This window comes from Hemiscyllium ocellatum, chromosome 18 (genome assembly GCF_020745735.1).
Source record: "Hemiscyllium ocellatum isolate sHemOce1 chromosome 18, sHemOce1.pat.X.cur, whole genome shotgun sequence".
Taxonomy (NCBI): Eukaryota; Metazoa; Chordata; class Chondrichthyes; order Orectolobiformes; family Hemiscylliidae; genus Hemiscyllium; species Hemiscyllium ocellatum.
In genome coordinates, this window is record NC_083418.1 from 45,906,966 (window position 1) to 45,927,262 (window position 20,297).

Genomic DNA, 20,297 nt, shown 5'->3' on the forward strand with positions numbered 1-20,297 from the left:
TTCATTGTTATAGTCTCACCAACTAGACATTTCACTTTTAGGTGTGCCTGATACTGTTCCTGGCATACCCTCCTGTACCTTTATTCAACCAATGTTGATCTTCCAGCTTGATGGTAATGGGATCATGAGGTTATAGATTGTGGTTGAAGATAATTCTCCTACTACTGATGGTCTCCAATACATCATGGATGTCCAGCTTTGAGTTTCGAAGCATATTGTTTGTCCCATTAAGCATGGTTGAAAGTGTGTTGCTGGTTAAAGCCCAGCAGGTCAGGCAGCATCCAAGGAACAGGAAATTCGACGTTTTGGGCCAGAGCCCTTCATCAGGATTAAGCATGGTGGTTGTTAACACATTGGAGGGTATCCTTAATGTGAAGATGGGACCTGGTCTCTCTCAGAACTTAGTGAGGTAGTCATATTTTCAACATTATATTAGAGTGGTGCTGGAAAAGCACAGCAGATCAGGCAGCATCTAAGGAGCAGGAAAATTGATGTTTTGGGCAAAAGCCCTTCATCAGGAATGAAGGCAGGGAGCCTCAGGGGTGGAGAGATAAATGGCGGGGGCGTGAGACTGGGGAGGAGGTCGCCAAGAGTACAACAGGTGGATGGAGGTGGGGATGAATGTGATAGGTCAGAGAGGAGAGTGGAGCGGATAGGTGGAAAGAAAAATTGGCAGGTAGGACAGGTCATGAGGATGGTGCTGAGCTGGAAGAGCCTCAGGGCAGAGGAGATGACCTGGGGGCTGCAGTGAGAGAGAGACACTCATTGAGATTTTTGTACAGAGAGGAGGAGCACTTCTTGAAGGTAGGCATCCTTGCAAGAGAATTCACAATAAGGTTAAAATTAACTAGGTCTATATTTTCAACATTGTCATGGTCGGAGGTATCTGCATAGGTAGATTTGTGAGGATGAAGTTCAGTAGATTTTTACCTCTTGTTTGTTTAACTGACAACTGACGAAGTCACTTAGATAATACAATCTGCTAGACTGGGTATGTGGAACATGAAAATGGATATTGAAGTCTTCCACAAAGAGCACATTAGTGTTTTCTTCAAGTGTTGCTCAACATAGAGAAGTATTGATTCTTATGGGGATGAAGGAGATTGCATAGTCATCAGCAGAAGGTTGGCTCCTTGCCCATGTTTCATCTTATGCTATGAGATTTCACGGGCTTTGTAGTCCATATTGAGTGCTCTCAAGGCAGTGTCTTTCAGACTATATACTTTGTTACCTATGTCACCACTTATAGTGGAAGTGTTCTATTAGTGTAACAGGACATACCCAGGGATGAGGATGGTCATGTCTGGGATATAGTCTGTGAGATATGATTCTGTGATCATGACTACATCTGACTGTAGCTTAAATGGTCTGGAGTACAGCTGTCCCAATTTTGGCACAAGCCTCCAGGTGTTAATGAGAGTATTCTGAAATCAATGAGTCTGGGTTTGCTGTTGTACCTTCACTGCTGTTGTAGTTCACTGTCAAATAATTCCTCGGGTTTCATTCTTTTGTTTTGGACTTTATAGTGGTTTGGTACAACAGATAACTAGCTAAACCATTTCAGAGGGCAATTAAGAGTCAATCATGTTGCCTTGTGTCTAGAGTCTCATGTAGGCTTGACCAGTTCAAGATGGCAAATGTCTTTCCTAAAAGGATATTATTGTATTAGAACCAGGTGAGTTTTATGTTGGGTAGGTCTGCATCAATATATTATTCTTAAAAAGCACATCAAGCCAAAAAGACAAATGGGCACTCGTCTGAATGGCAGAAACACTTTTGTTTAATTACAGTTCTTGATTTAGTTAGAATGCAAGATTATTTCTATTTCACATGATTGTCTTGTCATATATTTTGGTAAAGAAATGTATAAAAGTTTTGGCATTTCTACAGACAAATCAATATCAACTGAATATGAAGATATACAATCAGTTTTTACTACTTCAGTAGACTTCAATAGACTGTGTGCTCAAAACACACAGGGAGGGTCAGACAAATTTGTCTTTTTTCTTATGAAAATTCGATCTTGGGCCACCAATTGGAGAAAGTTCAAGACCAGCACATAATTGTTCAGCTGTGACAGATCTGTGAATGGAAGATGTGTTTACGGTGGTGGCTTTTTGCATACAAAAATGTGTGTCACTTTTATTTTGAAAAGATCCATCTTGCTATATTATGCGTCCTCTGTCACTTTTCCATAATGGTGTCTAAAAAATGAATGAGTCCTAAAAAATGAATACTTTCTTTGTGTATTGTGCCTTTAACTTTCATCCAGCAGAAAAAAATATTGAGGATACTGGTGAATCATTCTAATTCTAGTTCTGTGAAAGTCTAAATGTGTCTTCGGACAGTTCAAATAAAGAAGGAAACGTTATAAAATGACTGTGTTACTTAATAAAAGAGTGAGTGAGAATGAAAAAGGAGCTTCTGAAAACCAAAAAAAAAGCCACTGCAAATCAAGAAATCATACCTGTGAAAAATCCCAAGAACAGTGTTCAAAAACAATGTTTTGTCTGACCTCTGCATCTTCAGCAAAGAGAAATTTGGGAAACATTTAGGTATTGTGGTGTCTTGATAACTTGTTCAGTGTTGAATTGAATGAAGAGCATTCATATTAGCATCCATTTTCTTATATGTGTTTTCTTTGTTCACTGTGAAAGCTGCCACCTTTCAAATGACTTTTTAAATTAAGGATCTGACTGGCTTCTCTGATAGATGCAAAGAGTTCTTCCTGTGCTCTGAGCAGTTTTATTCCTTAACCAATGTCACTATCACCCATTATTTGGTCACTTACGTACTTGCTGTTTGCAGGACCTTCCTTTGCAAATTTTGCCATTATGTTTTCTCATTTTACAACAGTGACTGTATTTACATGGTATTTAATGAGCTGTGAAACACTTTGAAATGTTCTGAGAACATGAAACAACATATAAATGAAAAGTCTTATTCATTGAACTTGTACGGATATTTAAAGAATTAATCTAATCGGATTGGTGCTGTCAAATGAAGAACCTAAATGTCTGCTGTCTTGCTGTGAGAAGAAATAACTTAAGTTTACTTGGAGCTCAGGGCATTGCTTATTTGTTTTGTTTGGTACCAATAATAATATGCCCTGCACTTGGTTTCCACTTTTCTCACTGAAAGCTATTCGCATGTCAATTTAATATCCCTGACTGTTTCTGATCAGAGCTTCATGCATTTTTTTTTTCTGTTGTTTCAGTACAAATGAAAAATCTCATGAAATGGTCTGTTGTAATTTCTTTGAGTAAAAAGTGAGGTCTGCAGATGCTGGAGATCAGAGCTGAAAGTGTGTTGCTGGTTAAAGCTCAGCAGGTCAGGCAGCATCCAAGGAACAGGAAATTCGACGTTTCGGGCACAAGCCCTTCCTGATGAAGGGCTTGTGCCCGAAACGTCGAATTTCCTGTTCCTTGGATGCTGCCTGACCTGCTGCGCTTTAACCAGCAACACATTTTCAGCTCTGATCTCCAGCATCTGCAGACCTCACTTTTTACTCGAAGATTTTAACCTACTACGAATCCTCTTGCAAGAATGCCTTCCTTGAAGAAACTCTCTTCCTCCCTCTGCAAGGATTTCAGTGAGTCTCTCTCTCACTGCACCCCCCAGGTCATCTCCTCTGCACAGAAGCTCTTCAGCATTCCTTCCTGATGAAGGGCTTGTGCCCGAAACGTCAAATTTCTTGTTCCTTGGATGCTGCCTGACCTGCTGCACTTTAACCAGCAACACATTTTCAGCTGTTGTAATTTCTTTCACTCATGCTTGGATATGATCCACGTTAGTTGGGGGATAAGCAATCTTCTTTATCTCAATTCAGTTTTAGACTAACCAAAATGGTCACTTCTGATTTTTGTCTGATGTAATGAACTTATAAACATTAAGAAAACAATTAAAAACAAAATGTGTATTTTTTACAAAATACTTGATTCCTCTTGGACATGGTACAGAGAGTGCCCTGTGGTATCAGAGAGATGTCTGATTAAATGGAATAATATATGCTAGTTGTTAAAAGTAATATAAAAATAGAAACAGGAGAGTGTTAGGTGCATTAGTCAGAGGGAAGTGGGACTGGGTGGGTTACTCCTCGGAGGGTCAGCCTGGACTTGTTGGGCGGAAGGGCATGTTTCCACACTATAGGGAATCTAATCTAATCTAATTAGACTATTTTCTAAATGAGGAAAGCCTTTGGAAATCTGAATCACAAAGGGACTTGTGTGGCTTAATTCAGGATTCTCTTAATTAATTAATTAATTAATTAGGGACTCTCTAAAATGCAATGTTAGCAACCATTTCAAGAGAGCGAGAATGCAAGAGCAGAAAGGCACTGTCAAAGCTGTGTTAAAGCCCTGGCCAGATCACATTTGAAATATGTGAGCAGTTTTGGGCTGTGTATCAAAGGAAGAATGTGATGGTTTGGAGAGAGTCCAGAGGAGATTTACAGCAGTGATCTTGGGGAAGATCTTGGGCTTGTCATATGAGGAGCGGTTGAGAATTCTGGCTCTGTTCTTCGTGGAGTTTAGAAAGATGAGGGGAAATCTGATTAAATCTTAGATAATACTGAGAGGCCTGCGAGTGGGCATCGAGTAGGAGATACTCGGGCCTGAGGACGCAGCTTCAAAGTGAAGGGATGACCCTTTAGAACTGAGATCGGGTGGAATTTCTTCAGCCGGAAGGTGGCTAAATTGTTGAACCCATTGCTGTGGAGGGCTATGGAGACCAACTCATTGAGTGTATTTAAGACAGAGACAGACAGGTTCTCAGTTGGTAAAGGGATCAAGGATTATGGGGAGACGGCAGGAGAATGGGATTGAGAAACATATCAGCCATGATGAAATGGCAGAACAGACTCAATGGATTGAATGGCCTAATTATGCTTCCATGTCTATAGTCCGATAGAAAACTAACTTTTTAATAATAATTGAATTAAACATCTGATTGATTAGAATGGTGATCTCTGCCAGTCTTTTATTTAAATATTTTTGTAAAATTTTCAATTTTGATTGACTTGATTGAGTCCCTGTCAAGTGATATCTTACATAGAACATAGAATATTATAGCACAATAAAGGCCCTTTGGCCCTCAATGTCAGGTCGACCTGTAGAACCAATCTGAAGCCCATCCCTCCTATACTATTCCATTATCATCCATATGCTTATCCAATGACCATTTAAATGCCCTTAAAATTGATGAGCCCACTACTACTGCAGGCAGGGCGTTCCACGTCCCACATCTGTCCCATATCTATTATCCCTAAATTTAAAGCTATGTCCCCTTGTGCTAGCCTCCGCCATCCGAGGAAAAAGGATCTCATTGTCCACACTTTTGAACCCTCTGATTATCTTATGTCTCAATAAGTCATCTCTCAGCCGCCTTCTTTCCAATGAAAACAACATCAAGTCCCTCAGCCTTTCCTTGTAAGACCTACCCTCCATGCCAGGCAACACCCTAGTAAATTATCTCTGAACCCTTTCCAAAGCTTCCACTTCCTCCCTATAATATGGTGACCAGAACTGTACGCAGTACTCCAGGTGCGGCTGCACCAGAGTATTGTACAGCTGCAACATGACCTTGTGGCTCCGAAACTCAATCCTCTACCAATAAAAGCTAACACACCATATACCTTCTTAACAACCCTATTTATTTTTGTTCACAATCTTATTTTTTTGTTCATTTGTGGGACATGGGTATTGCTGGTTGGCAGTGCCTTGCAGTTGGTATTTAAACTTTGGGGAGTTACTTGTGTGTGTTTATGTTTCTGGTCAAGAGTAACCCCTAAGATGTTGATAGTTGGAGTTCCTGTCAAGTAATATCTTGCATAGAACATCTTAGCACAGTAAAGGCCCTTTGGCCCTCAATGTTAGGCTGACCTGTGGAACCAATCTGAAGCTCATCCATCCTATACTATTCCATTATCATCGATATGTTTATCCAATGACCATTTAAATGCCCTTAAAATTGACGAGTCCACAACTGTTGCAGGCAGGGCATATCCTCCGCCTCTACCATTTCATTTTGATGTTTAATTGTCTCTACCATTCAGAACTGAAAGTGGCAGAAATACAGAGTTTAGATCAGATCCATTGATTATGGGATTGTTTAGTTCTGTCACATGCTGCTTACACTTTGGCATACGAGTAGTCCTGTTTGAAGTCTGGTTGAAGATTTGTAGCTCGGGTGTCCGTTGTTGTGGTTCTGTTCGCCGAGCTGCAAGTTTTTGCTGCAAACGTTTCGTTCCCTGGCTAGGGAACAACATCAGTGCTATTGGAGCCTCCTGTGAAGCGCTGCTTTGATGTTTCTTCCGGTATTTATAGTGGTTTGTTCTTGCCGCTTCCGGGTGTCAGTTTCAGCTGTAGTAGTTTGTATGTGGGGTCCAGGTCGATGTGTCTGTTGATGGATGTTCTTGCCGCTTCCGTGTGTCAGTTTCAGCTGTAGTGGTTTGTATATGGGGTCCAGGTCTATGTGTCTGTTAATGGAGTTTGTGGATGAATGCCATGCCTTTAGGAATTCCCTGGCTGTTCTCTGTCTGGCTTGTCCCATGATGGTAGTGTTTTCCCAGTCAAATTCATGTTCCTGGTTGTCTGAGTGTATGGCTACTAGGGATAGCTGGTCGTGTCGTTTTGTGGCTAGCTGATGTTCATGGATGCGGATTGTTAGCTGTCTTCCTGTTTGTCCTATATAGTGTTTTGTGCAGTCCTTGCATGGTATTTTGTAAACTACGTTAGTTTGGCTCGTGCTGGCTATTGGGTCCTTTGTTCTAGTGAGTTGTTGTCTGAGTGTGGAAGTTGGCTTGTGTGCTGTTATGAGTCCTAAGGGTCGCAGTAGTCTGGCTGTCAGTTCTGAGACGCTCCTGACGTATGGTAGTGTGGCTAGTCCTTTTGGTTGTGGCATGTCCTCGTTCCGTGGTCTATCTCTTAGGCATCTGGTGATAAAGTTGCGTGGGTATCCGTTTTTGGCGAATACCTTGTATAGGTGTTCCTCTTCCTCTTTTCGCAGTTCTGGTGTACTGCAGTGTGTTGTGGCTCTTTTGAATAGTGTCCTGATGCAGCTTCGTTTGTGTGTGTTGGGGTGGTTACTTTCATAGTTTAGGACTTGGTCCGTGTGTGTTGGTTTTCTGTGTACCCTTGTGGTGAATTCTCCGTTGGGTGTTCTCTCTACTAACACGTCTAGGAATGGGAGTTGGCTATCCTTTTCCTCTTCTCTCGTGAATCGTATTCCTGTGAGTGTGGCGTTGATGATTCGGTGTGTTTTTTCTATTTCTGTGTTTTTGATGATTACAAAGGTGTCATCGACGTATCTGATCCAGAGTTTGGGTTGGATTTGTGGTAGGGCTGTTTGTTCTAACCTTTGCGTAACTGCCTCTGCTATGAGTCCCGAGATTGGTGATCCCATGGGTGTTCCGTTGATTTGTTCAACAAGGACGGCATACTTAAACTACTGGACCTGTGCCTCACCACACATTTTACATTCAACAATCAGATATACGAACAAATCAACGGAACACCCATGGGATCACCAATCTCGGGACTCATAGCAGAGGCAGTTACGCAAAGGTTAGAACAAACAGCCCTACCACAAATCCAACCCAAACTCTGGATCAGATACGTCGATGACACCTTTGTAATCATCAAAAACACAGAAATAGAAAAAACACACCGAATCATCAACGCCACACTCACAGGAATACGATTCACGAGAGAAGAGGAAAAGGATAGCCAACTCCCATTCCTAGACGTGTTAGTAGAGAGAACACCCAACGGAGAATTCACCACAAGGGTACACAGGAAACCAACACACACGGACCAAGTCCTAAACTATGAAAGTAACCACCCCAACACACACAAACGAAGCTGCATCAGGACACTATTCAAAAGAGCCACAACACACTGCAGTACACCAGAACTGCGAAAAGAGGAAGAGGAACACCTATACAAGGTATTCGCCAAAAACGGATACCCACGCAACTTTATCACCAGATGCCTAAGAGATAGACCACGGAACGAGGACATGCCACAACCAAAAGGACTAGCCACACTACCATACGTCAGGAGCGTCTCAGAACTGACAGCCAGACTACTGCGACCCTTAGGACTCATAACAGCACACAAGCCAACTTCCACACTCAGACAACAACTCACTAGAACAAAGGACCCAATAGCCAGCACGAGCCAAACTAACGTAGTTTACAAAATACCATGCAAGGACTGCACAAAACACTATATAGGACAAACAGGAAGACAGCTAACAATCCGCATCCATGAACATCAGCTAGCCACAAAACGACACGACCAGCTATCCCTAGTAGCCATACACTCAGACAACCAGGAACATGAATTTGACTGGGAAAACACTACCATCATAGGACAAGCCAGACAGAGAACAGCCAGGGAATTCCTAAAGGCATGGCATTCATCCACAAACTCCATTAACAGACACATAGACCTGGACCCCATATACAAACCACTACAGCTGAAACTGACACACGGAAGCGGCAAGAACATCCATCAACAGACACATCGACCTGGACCCCACATACAAACTACTACAGCTGAAACTGACACCCGGAAGCGGCAAGAACAAACCACTATAAATACCGGAAGAAACATCAAAGCAGCGCTTCGCAGGAGGCTCCAATAGCACTGATGATGTTCCCTAGCCAGGGAACGAAACGTTTGCAGCAAAAACTTGCAGCTCGGCGAACAGAACCACAACAGCCCTGTTTGGTTGAAATCTCATTTTTCGGTATGCTTGGTATGCATCTGGCATGCGCTCCTGCTTTCTCCATTGAGCAGGGTTGTTTTCCTGGCTTGTTGGTAATGGTTGAGTGAGATTGTTGAGTGATATGCTGGACAATGAGGCTGTAGATTGTGTTGTAATTCTGCTCCTGTTGATGGCCCATAGCACCTCATGGGTACCCAGTCTTGCGTCGGTAGGTCTGTTCAAAATCTGTCCCATTTAGCATGGTGATAGTGCCACACAGTATGGTGGAGGGTCGTCTCATTATGAAGGCAGGACTCTGCCATGATAAGACCTATGTGATGGTCACTCTTATCCATACTGTTATGGACAGATGCATCTGCAGCTGGCAAATTGGTAAGGATGAGGTCAAGTACGTTCTTCCTTTTTACTGGTTCCTTCATTACCTGCCGCAGACACACTGTAGCAGCTATGTCCTTTACGACCTGACCAGTTTGATTAGTAGTACTGCTGCTGAGCAATTCTTGGTGATTGCCCAGAGTCCATGTTGAAGACTCTCAAGGCAACTCTTTTCCAACTATATACCATTGTGCTGCCAATTCTGCTGGGTTTGTCCTGCCAGTAGGACTGGACATGTCCAGGAACGGCGAACGTGATGGTCTGGAACATTGTCTGTCAGGTATTGTCCTGTGAGTGTGACTATGTCAGGCTGCTTCTTGACTAGTCTGTGAGACAGCTGTCCCTAAGTTGGTGCTAGCTCCCAGATGTTAGTAAGGAGGACTTGGCAAGGTCAGTGGGGCTGTTTCTGCCATTATCTTTTCTGGTGCCTAGGTGGACGCCAGAAAGTCCATCTGGTTTCATTTTGTTGTTGAGACTTCATAGCAGTTGACAGAACTGAGTGGCTTGCATGGCTATTTCAGAAAGCAGTTGAAAGTCAACCACATTCCTGTGGATTTGGAGTTACGTGTAGGCCAGACCAAGTGAGAATGGCAAGTGAGAAGAACTGAAGGACATTACTGAGCAAAATAGAATTTTCTGACAGTGGACAATGATTTCATGGTCATCAGTCCATTTTTAATTCCAAATACTTTTTATAGAATTCAAATTCCACCATCTGCTGTGGTGGGTTTTGGACTGGGTGTCCCTAGAACGTCTGCTATGTTTCTGGATTTAATAGTCTAGTGATAATACCACTAGGCCATTGCCTCCCCCAGACTTATCTTGACTTCAAATATTTTATCTTATCCTTATTTTCAAATCCTTCCATGGCCTTACCTTGTCTTAACTCTCCAGTCCCACAACCGTCAAGTGTCTGCACATTTTAAGTTTTAGTTTCTGTGCATTCCCTATTATGATTGGTCTACTATTTGTACCAGTGTTGTCAGTTGTCTAGGCTCTTAGCTCTGGATTTCTCTCCCCTTGCTTCCCACCTCTACCTCTTGTTTCTTTAAGGGACTCCTATTTACTTATTTGACCACTTGTTATATCATTTCACCTTATTACTCATATTTTGATTTATACTTGGGAAGCTTCATTGCAACAAAAATTTATCGGGCACATTTATCAAAATTATTCCTAATGTTAAGATCTTCACAGGAGAATTTTATTAAAGATGTTTCATAAGTGTGAGGTGTACATTTGAATAGTTTTCTCTCTACAGGAGTATCATGTGCTGAATTTTAGCTGTAAGGATTTTTTAAAAGTTTCTTTCAAAAGATTTGAATGACCATGACATAGCAATTTGTATTTGAAAGTGTGCAAGTCGAGAAAGTAAATATAATTGAATATATACTGTGGAAATTTTCAAAGCCATGTTCTTGTGTTTTCTTGCAGAATTTGAGTAGTGGTTATGGATTGGATCCTGCTGTTATGGGTGAGGCGCAAAGTCTGGTTACAGATCTTCTCGCTGACCCATCCCTCCCTTCGAACATCACCACATCCCTGCGAACCATCAACAGCCTGATTGCATCCCAACTCACATTCTCTAATACACATAGACCAAGAGTGAATCCACTTACATCATTTTCTGAGTCTTACTCCTGTTCAGAAATGGAGGATTTATCAGATAAAGGGGAAAAAATATTTCCAAAGGTTAGATGCCTTTGATGCAAAAGATTTGACAAATATTTGTAAAATATTTTCCTGCAGAAATTTAGTTGTTTGTGCGAATATGCTATAAGTGCAGCAGAATGTGAGATGCTGCTTTTCAGTCAAATTGATTGTTTTTGTCAGAGACATTTTTCTTAAAACAGCTGGTGTACCCAGTCTCCAAAGTTTCTAGTGGTAAGCAATTTCATGAGTTTTACAGTCGTTTTTAATGAAATTTTAATTTGATCAAATGGTTAAAAAGGTGATAAAGCAGAATATAATTGTTAGCGTAACAGAATATAAAGGCAATATTTTACTCAATATTCAGAGTGGGCTTATTGCACTTAAAAGATCTCTTGTTCTGCATTAAATTTATGGCCATAACTTCAGAAAGGCTAATTTTCCATTTCCACCAAACAGTACTAAGTAATTTGTGATAATCGTAATCATAAGCATGTACCTGTGCGTTCTTTTTCTTGTATGCTGCTTTTACAGATCGGACCAGGTTACGTTGTTGGAATAAACAGTGGGGTGAAATTGGTCAATGCTAGAAGCATAAAATAGGCTGATAATAAATCAACTATTTGTTTTAACGGTTCCTGATTTTTATTTTGGCAAAGTTAATGGCAAGAAATATAAATTAAACGTAGTGCAAAACAAGTTCATTAAATTGTCTAATTTAATCTTGCATATTCCTAGAGCTCACATGTTTTGCTTTGCTTTGAAACCCAACACTAATTTTACCTCAAATTTTATTTAAAGTATGAATGGATGAGGTTTGCATATTTTCGAAAGTCGCTCTTAATTTTGAAAACCTTAACCTTAGGTTTTACTAAATGTGGATTTAAGTGTACAAAACTGGAACTAAACTGTCAGCTGTCGCCACTTACAGGGTACTGTGCACTTGTGTGCCTAGTTCTCTCCATATTGAGATGTTACGAAGAGTTCTGCCATTTACTTCCATCCTCTGTTAGGTCTTCCAAAATGGATTACCTGGCATTTGTCCAGAGTGAATTCCATCTGCCACTTCTCCACCCAAGTCTTCATCCTACCTATATCCTACGAATCCTCCAACAATCCTCCTCATTATCTGCAGCTCCCCCAATCTTTGTGTCATCTACAATCATACCAGTCAGGCCACCTATATTCTCTTCCAAATCATTTATATATAAATATTGTAAATAGGTGTCACAGAACAGATATCCAGTCAGAAAAACACCCATGTCAAAAGCCATTTAGATAACATCTGACACCCTTCCTCATCAATAGTCTTTGTCACTTCCTCAGAAATCTCAACCAAGTTTGTGAGACATGACTTTCCCCTCACAAAGCAGCATTGCCTATCACTAATAAGTCTATAATTTTCCAAATGTGAGTAAACCCTTTAGGTAAAGGTTGTTTCCAATAATTTCCCTGCCACTGTTGTAAGGCTCATCGGCCTATAATTTCCCAAATTATCCCTGTTGTCCTCCTTAAACAAAGGAACATCATTGGCTATTCTCCAGTCCTATGGAACCTCTCCTGTTTCTAAAGAGGATACCAAGGTTTCATACAAGGCTGGAGCACTTTCCTCACCTCCGTCCTCCAGCATTTTAGGATAGATACCATCTGACGTTGGGAACTTGTCTATCTTAATAATTTTTAAAACAGCAAATACCACATTTTTTTCTCTTGACATGCCCCAAATATCAATATACCCATTCTGAGACTCACCATCCAGCATATCTTTCTCCTTTGTGAATACCAACGTAACGTTTTTTTAAACATGTCACTTACTCCTCCTGCTCAATGCATAAATTCCCTTTGTCCTTGAGTAGACCTACCCTTTCCCTAACTTTCCCTCTTGCTCCTTATTTATGTATAGAACCCCTTGAAATTTTCCTCTATCCTGTTTGCCAAAGATGTTTCATGGCCCCTTTCAGCCTTCCTAATTCCTTGTTTTGAGTTCTATCCTGCTGTCTTTGTATTCTTTGAGGGCCCTGTCTGTATTCAGTTTCCTAGACCTTAAATATGCCTCCCTTTTCACTTTAATGACATTTCATTTCTCTTGCCGCACTTATCCTTCATTTTCACAGGAACCTGCTGGTCCTGAACTCTAATCAACTGGCCTTTAGAAGATTCCCACATGCTAGATTTGCCCTCAAACAGCTGCCCCCAGTTTATGTTCCCCAGTTACTGCCTAATATCATAGTAGTTAGCTTTCCTCTAATTTAATGCTTTCACCTGAAGACTGCTGTTATCATTATCCATAAGTAGCTTATAACTTATTATGGTCACTTTTACCAAAATACTCCCCTGAAACTTTGATCACCTGGCTGGGCTCATTCCCCAACATCAGGTGTAGTATGGCCTCCTTCCCTAGTTGGATTGTTTACATACTGTTTTATATGTAACAAATTCTCCTCAATCCAGGCCCCGGCACTAAACGAGTTCCAGCCAATATAGGGGAAGTTAAAATCACCATCATCTAATGCTGGGAACTTGTCTACCTTAATGCTTTCTAAAACAGCCAGCAGGTCAGAGGAAGGGTAACCAGACCCAAAATGTTAACTTTGATTTCTCTTCATAGATGCTGCCAGAGCTACTGAGCTTTTCCAGCAACTTCTGTTTTTGTTTCTGATTTACATCATCTGTAGTTCTTTTGGTTTTTACCATAGCAACTCTGTTGTTTTTATGTTTTTCCATAATCTGTGCACCTATCTGTTCCCCTCTCACCCACTGGCTGTTGGAAGACCTGTAGTACAATCCCTTCAAAGTGAAGGCCTGTAGTACAATCCCTTCCTTCCTGAAGCTCAACCCATATGGCCTCGCTGAATTAGCCCTCCAAGGTATCCTCCCTCAATACAGTTGTGATATTCTCCTTAATTAGGGATAATATTTTGGGACTATGGTTATATTTCAGATAGAATGAAGATTGGAAGATGGTCGTATAACATCTCCTGAATTCTTTTAACAGTAATTTGAGTGGTTTGATTATTAATGATTTAAGCGGGACAAAGGAACTTCTAATGGGAAGAAGGTGATCCCACTTGTACATAGTAGCAAAAGCTTCTGTGCTAACAGCAACTAACTATTAGTCCTGAATTCCAGGGAGCTGTGTAAAACATCAATTTGTAAATGCTTATACTTTAAGCTGGTCACTCAATTCCAGGTTTAATGAAGTTCAAGTATGAAAGCTACCTGCATATGTATGATTCATGTTGCCATGGAATGTGATTTCAGAAGGGAAACATTTCAGATCTCCCTAAAATACTCAGATGCAACAGCCTGCTAAGGTGTAAGAGAGAGAATGAATGAGCAATTGTGGCTGGTAGATCGCACTTGGATGGAAAAGACCAAATTTGTAAACATTTAAAAGGATTCTCAAAGAGTTGGGCTCGAGAGAAGAATTTTCAGGGAAGTTCACCATCAAAGACAGTTCTGGGGTTAATAGTTACCAGACAGAGAGAAAAAGGACAAAAATAAACCCTAGGGAGGGAAGAATCATATTGAAGTGATTATGGGAATAAATTATGCGAAATGTACAAAGGGAGAGTTTCAGAGCTATAGTTGAAAGTTCAAGCTGTGTACTGAAAGCAGCGTTTAGTCAGTAATGCTTTGAGTTTTGTTGCAGTGAAAATAACATTTGCATGCATAACAAGAAAATTTAAACTGGAAGATCAGATTTTAAATAAGGTTTCTTTCTCTGCTGTGTTCGTAACACCTTTGGTCATCCTCCATCTGAGACATCTGCCTGGGAATAACTTGCTTACTTTCCTGACCTGTTAGGTCTGTAAATGGATTTTGCTCAAGTTTGCCCAGAAGTGTGACCGAAATAGTATGTGAGATTGCATCCTGCAGTTTTGTGGGCTTTAGTAAGTTTAAGAAGGAAGGTGTGGGGGGCAATGAGTGTCAAAATGAGAATACAAGGAAAGGAGAATATAATGGTTGTTATCATACAAGGAACCAAAAAATCTTTTACTGGTATTGGAACAGTAAGTAGATGTTCAGAGCTTTGTGACCCTATTAGAACTAAAGAGAGTGATAAACCTAGAGAACAAGCCCTGAATACTTGATGAGTACTTTATGGAAGTTTTACTGAGGAAGAGGATGCCAGTCAAATAACAGGAGATAAGATGTTCAAGGAAATGGGTGCAGTAAAAACAGGTAAGGATATAATGGAAAGACAGACGATGATTCATGTGGATAATCCAAGTGGTTTGCATCCTGGATTGCTAAAGGGAGTGGGTATGGAGATTGGCAGAAGGGTTTCTCTTAATATTTCAGTCTTCCCTAGATAATGATGGTTCAGAGGATTGGAGAATGCCAAACGTGACACACCTTGATTCAAAAAAGGGCATGAGGATATTGCTGGTGACTAGGCTGGTCATTTTACCATGAGTGGCGGGTAAGGTTTTTAGGCACAGCAATTAAGAAAAAAGGAGGTAAAAACAATGACTGCAGATGCTGGAAACCAGATTCTGGATTAGTGGTGCTGGAAGAGCACAGGAGTTCAGGCAGCATCCTAGGAGCAGCGGAATTGACGTTTCGGGCAAAAGCCCTCCTGATGAAGGGCCTTTGCCCGAAACGTCGATTTTGCTGCTCCTTGAATGCTGCCTGAACTGCTGTGCTCTTCCAGCACCACTAATCCAGAATTAAGAAAAAAGGTCAGGTAATTCAAAACATTTCGATTAGTCCAACAGAGCTTGCACAGTTCAAGGTTTGTGTCAAGATTTGTAGCTTGGATACTGGTTGCAGTTGTTGTGGGTGTGTTTGCCAAGGTGGGAAGTTGGTTTGCAGATGTTTTGTCCCCTTTCTAGGTAATGTACTCAGTGCTGTGGAGCCTCCTGTGAAGCGCTCCTGTACTGTGTCAGAGTTGTGGTTGTTCATTGCACAGTCGGATCACAAATTTGGCTGTGACAACACAACAATAATAGGACAAGCCAAACAGGGGACAACCAGAGAATTTCTAGAAGCATGGCACTCATCCACAGACTCCATCAATAAATACATTGACCCATACACAATATACTGACCACTGCAATGAAATACAGTGGAACTGGTAACCAGAAGTAGTGGGAACGAAACCAAATAAATTCCACCAACTCAGTATAGCAGAGTTTCACAGGAGGCTACACAGCACTGAGGATGTCACCCAGCAAGGGGATAAAACGTCTGCAAACCAACTTTCCAATGTGCCAAACAGAACTATAAGCTATCACAGATTGTGAAAGGCAGATACATAATTTAATTTATTGCTGGTTGAAGTAATAGAAACGATGATGGATGCTGTTTACGTAGCTTTTAAGAAAGCTTTTAATCGAGTGTTATGACCAAGGCGGCTTAACAAAACTGAGGCTTGTAGAAGAGGACTGCCATCATCATTCGGTTTAAAAAAATAAGCTTGAGGATAGACAACAGCAAGTCATAATAAACCATTATTTTTGAGACTCAAGGTTGATAAAGTGCTATCCCCCAAATTTCAGTCGTAGGATTACACATAGGCGACTTAGATAATTGAATATGGGGTATATAATTTCAAAATTTGCCTATAATGTCAAACTTGAAACTGTGACAGACATGTTAAGCTTAAGGGTCATTCTCTCATGTGCCTTCATAAATGTATTGACAAATGCTTGGAGCTCAACCTGTGTACCTGCCTGACATCATCTGAATCCTGTTTCTTTTGTCAAAGACTGAGATGGCCTTGGTTTTGGATTGGAGGCCAACCACATGTGAGCAGCCATGTTCCTGCTAATTTTTATTTTTTCTAATTGACCTCCCATGTCTATACATGACAGTGATTTCTGGAACTGGATGTCAGTGCTGAGAATGACATCAGCTTTTTATTGCCGTGCATAAAACATTGGAGGATCGTTGTGCATGTGCAATTGTGCCAGTTAGAGGGAACATCAGTGAATAGTTTCTGACTCATCCCATAGATTAGGTCCACATTAGCGAAAAACATTGTCAATGTGATGAGAAGTGTTACAGTGAAGAAGATGGAAAGAGGAATGATACAGTCTCACTTGACCTCTGTGCACACATTTGTGTGCATCTGTTAATGAGGAATATGATTTGCATTGCTATCATGCAGCAGGAAGAGGATAGTGGTGGATTTGTGCAGCCAAGCAAAATTGAGGAGGATCTTTCATTGTCACTCCAAAATGGCAGAATCAAAGACACAAAAAGTGAAATCAAAAAAAGCCATGTATAGAGTTTGCTGATTCTCTCTGCACATGGACTTGGCTTGCTGCGAAGATCATGTCTTTTGTGCATTTCGATGGCAGAATCCAGTTTGTGGATTTTTGAGGAACACTTCAGCCACTGGGAGGAGGGTTTTCACAATAAACTTCCCTTTATTGAGAATACCTGTCTATAGTTTCTGCAATCAGCCTGACATACGCTCCTCAATTATGTGAAGATGCTTTGCTCCATATTTCAGTAGTTCAGCAGGGATTCCATCTGTGCTATGAATTTGTTGGTTCTTAGCTGTCGAATGATCTTTCGACTTGTCTAGCTTGGGGTGCGCTGAGATGGTGATTGATAGGGAGTGCTGTGGGATGCAGTCGAGGGCATTAATGTCGAGAATGAGTCTCTGAAAAGGACATCCTTAGAACGTTCCTTCCTTCAAGTACAAACTGCCTTTGTCCTTGGTGACCACCACTCCATTCACAGCTCCTGATGGAGAAGGTCCTTTGGCCATAAATATCATCGCTGTACTAAAGAATCCACACATACCATGGCTGTCCATGTGTTGCTGCACGTTTTGCTTTTTTTCCATCCACCATTGTTGTTGAAGTCCCAGGTTTATTGTTGTGCTTCCAACATTCATTTACCTCTGGAACTGCTTTTGTTTCTTAAGTATTGATCATGTTTCCAATTCATGAATGCCTTACACTTGTAACTTTGTAGCTCTGGATTTGGTGATGGTTCTCATTAAATCAGTCGATATTTCCTGGGAGAAAAACCCAAAGTCTCCTCTTATGTTTATGATGGCAGTAAGGTCAGACCAAGCACTTTGGATGTTCTTTAGTTTCTGTTCACTGAGCATTGTCAGGCTGATCAAGTAGGTCTGTGATTATAGAATCACTCAGTTTCCTGTTGCAATGCATCTGTTGCTGCTCCTGTTTCTGCTTCTGCTATTTTTAGGCCAGCCTGATGGTGATATAAAAAGGCCAGCTTATGCAATGGTTGGTCCAGAATTTGTCAGCTTCTGTCACAGCGGAGGTGATGTGGATGTCTTACAGTCCCTTGCTCCAATGATGGCATAGTCAAGCAGCTGTCAATGTCTGGACTAAGTGTGTAGCCAGAAAGTCTTGTATTTGCCTCTCTGATGAAATAGGGTGTTTATGACCAGACCATATTCTCGACTTTTCATCAGGAGGAGGGCTTTGGTGCTGTCTGATTTCCACACATCTTACATGCCTATCACATCATTCCAGAAGTTTGTATCCCTCCCAATTCTGGCATAGAAATCACGGGCAAATCAGCTTGTCTCTGATGGGGCATGTTCAAGTGTCCTCTACCAGCCTGCTCCCATCAAACAGCACTGTCCCCATTTATCAAGATCCATGGCAAGTCCTCGATGATGTCAATCCATTCCTTCCAGGAGGATCTCCTCCCAGGAAAGCAGACATCGGCAAAACTCAACTGCCTCCGCTATGCGACTGCAGCTTTTGCTCATCTGAGGTAAAGACTGCTTGATCACAAAGACCTCAAACTTGACACCAAGATCATCGTCGACAAAGTAATGCAGTTTTACCAGCCCTCTTGTGTGCTTGTTAGACATGGAAAATGTATAGCAGATGCCTTAAATCCCTTGAGAAATAACATCAGTGATACCGTTGCAAAAAACATGCAAATTACTGCCACTCCAATACATTTTCCTCTCAGGCAATGTTGAGGCACTGGTCATGGAGAGTCAGCTGCATGAGGTAGACCACATCATTTACATGCCTGACTCAAGGCTTCGAAAACAATCTCTTCACTTCACATTTGGGTATAAGTGGTAAGCAGGAGGGGAAGGAAATGCTTTAAGGATGTCATAGAGCCATAGAGATGTACAGCCAGCAAATAGACCCTTCACTCCAACTTGTCCATGCTGACCAGATATCCTAACCCAATTTAGTCCCACCTGCCAGCACCCAGCCCATGTCCTCAAAGCTTCGCTGAAGAAGTACTATACACCCATTAACTTGTGTGAAACCCAAGCCCAAGACCTAGTTTGGAGAAAGGGACAACTATTTCAAGAGTCTCTAACAGGCCCATATGGCAGAAAAGCATAAAAATCATGCATTCCACTCACCGACCTACTTTAGCAAATGCCTCCTGCTCCACATGTAATAAGATTTGCTGATTCAGTATTAAACTATTTAGTCAACAAAGGATCCGCAATACCAGAGTGGAAGAAAGTCATACTTAATCCGAGAGACAACTTAAGAGGAAGTGGCTGATTGAAGGTAATGCTGATCGACTGTAACAGGACACAGGCTTGCAACATCAGCTAGTGGAATTGGCAGACCTGGTTGATGACAGATTTTAACACAGAAGTGTGAGATGATGCATGTTAGCAGAAACGGTAAGGAGAAGGATTATAGACAACGTGTTACAGCTCTAAACTGTGTGCAGGCCAGTGACCTGGAGGTTCATTTGTGGCATTTTTGAAGGTGGCAGGACATCTTGAGAAAGTAATTGGCAAAATTTGACTTCATAAATAGTGGTGTTCAGTACAAATTCAGCTAACTTATACTAAATCTTTATGAAGTGCCAGTTCTGTCAAATTGAAGATGAGGTAAAGTTGTGGACTGAGAGCCTTAAGTTGAGATCCTTAATGAATACTTGCATTGGTATTCATAAAGGAGAGTGGCATGGTTGATGGTGAGTCTAGAGAGGAGTATGTTGATATTCTAGGGCATATTGATATAAAAACTGTGTTGGGTGTCTTGTAAAGCATTGGTATAGACAAGTCCTCAGGATCTAACCCAGAATACTGAGAAAGGTGCTGACGGAAATTGCTAGGACCTTGAACAAAATATTTGTTTTGGTCTTTAGTTACAGGAGAAGTCGCAGAAGACTGCTGAATAGCCAATGCTTTTCCTTTTGTTTAAGAAGTGGTATGATGGATACAGAACGAGCTTAGTCATATAAGACAGAGAAAGATGGTGGAAGGGTGGTTTTAGAAATTTGGAGGTCTGATTACTAAGTTTGTAAATGGCACAAAGATTGGGGGAGCTGTGCATAGTGAGCAGATTGCCTGAGGGTACAGGTGGATATATAGGCTGGAGACTTGGGTGGAGAAATTGCAAATGGAATTAATCTGGACAAACACAAGGTAATGCATTTTGTAAGGTCTAATGCAGCACAGAAGTATAGAGCAAATGGCAGAACCCTAAGAAGACCACAAGATATAGGAGCAGAATTAGGCCATCCAACCCATTTGATTCTGCTCCTTCATTTGATCATGGCTGATATGTTTTTCAACCCAATTATTCTGCCATTTCCCTTTAATTTTTGCTTCCCTT

At 41.2% G+C, this 20,297-nt stretch overlaps 1 protein-coding gene across 6 annotated transcripts in view; it reads left to right on the forward strand.

Moving 5' to 3' along the window:
* pde3b (phosphodiesterase 3B) overlaps positions 1-20,297 on the forward strand; it is a 237,876-nt gene that overhangs the window by 166,385 nt on the left and 51,194 nt on the right. For 5 of the 6 annotated variants that reach the window (XM_060838936.1, XM_060838937.1, XM_060838940.1 and 2 more), the window contains exon 3: positions 10,540-10,797. The exons of the other annotated variant lie outside the window; for it this stretch is intronic. In XM_060838936.1, coding sequence (XP_060694919.1) covers positions 10,540-10,797 — 258 coding nt within the window. The remainder of the gene's footprint in view (positions 1-10,539; positions 10,798-20,297) is intronic. 6 annotated transcript variants of the gene reach the window in all.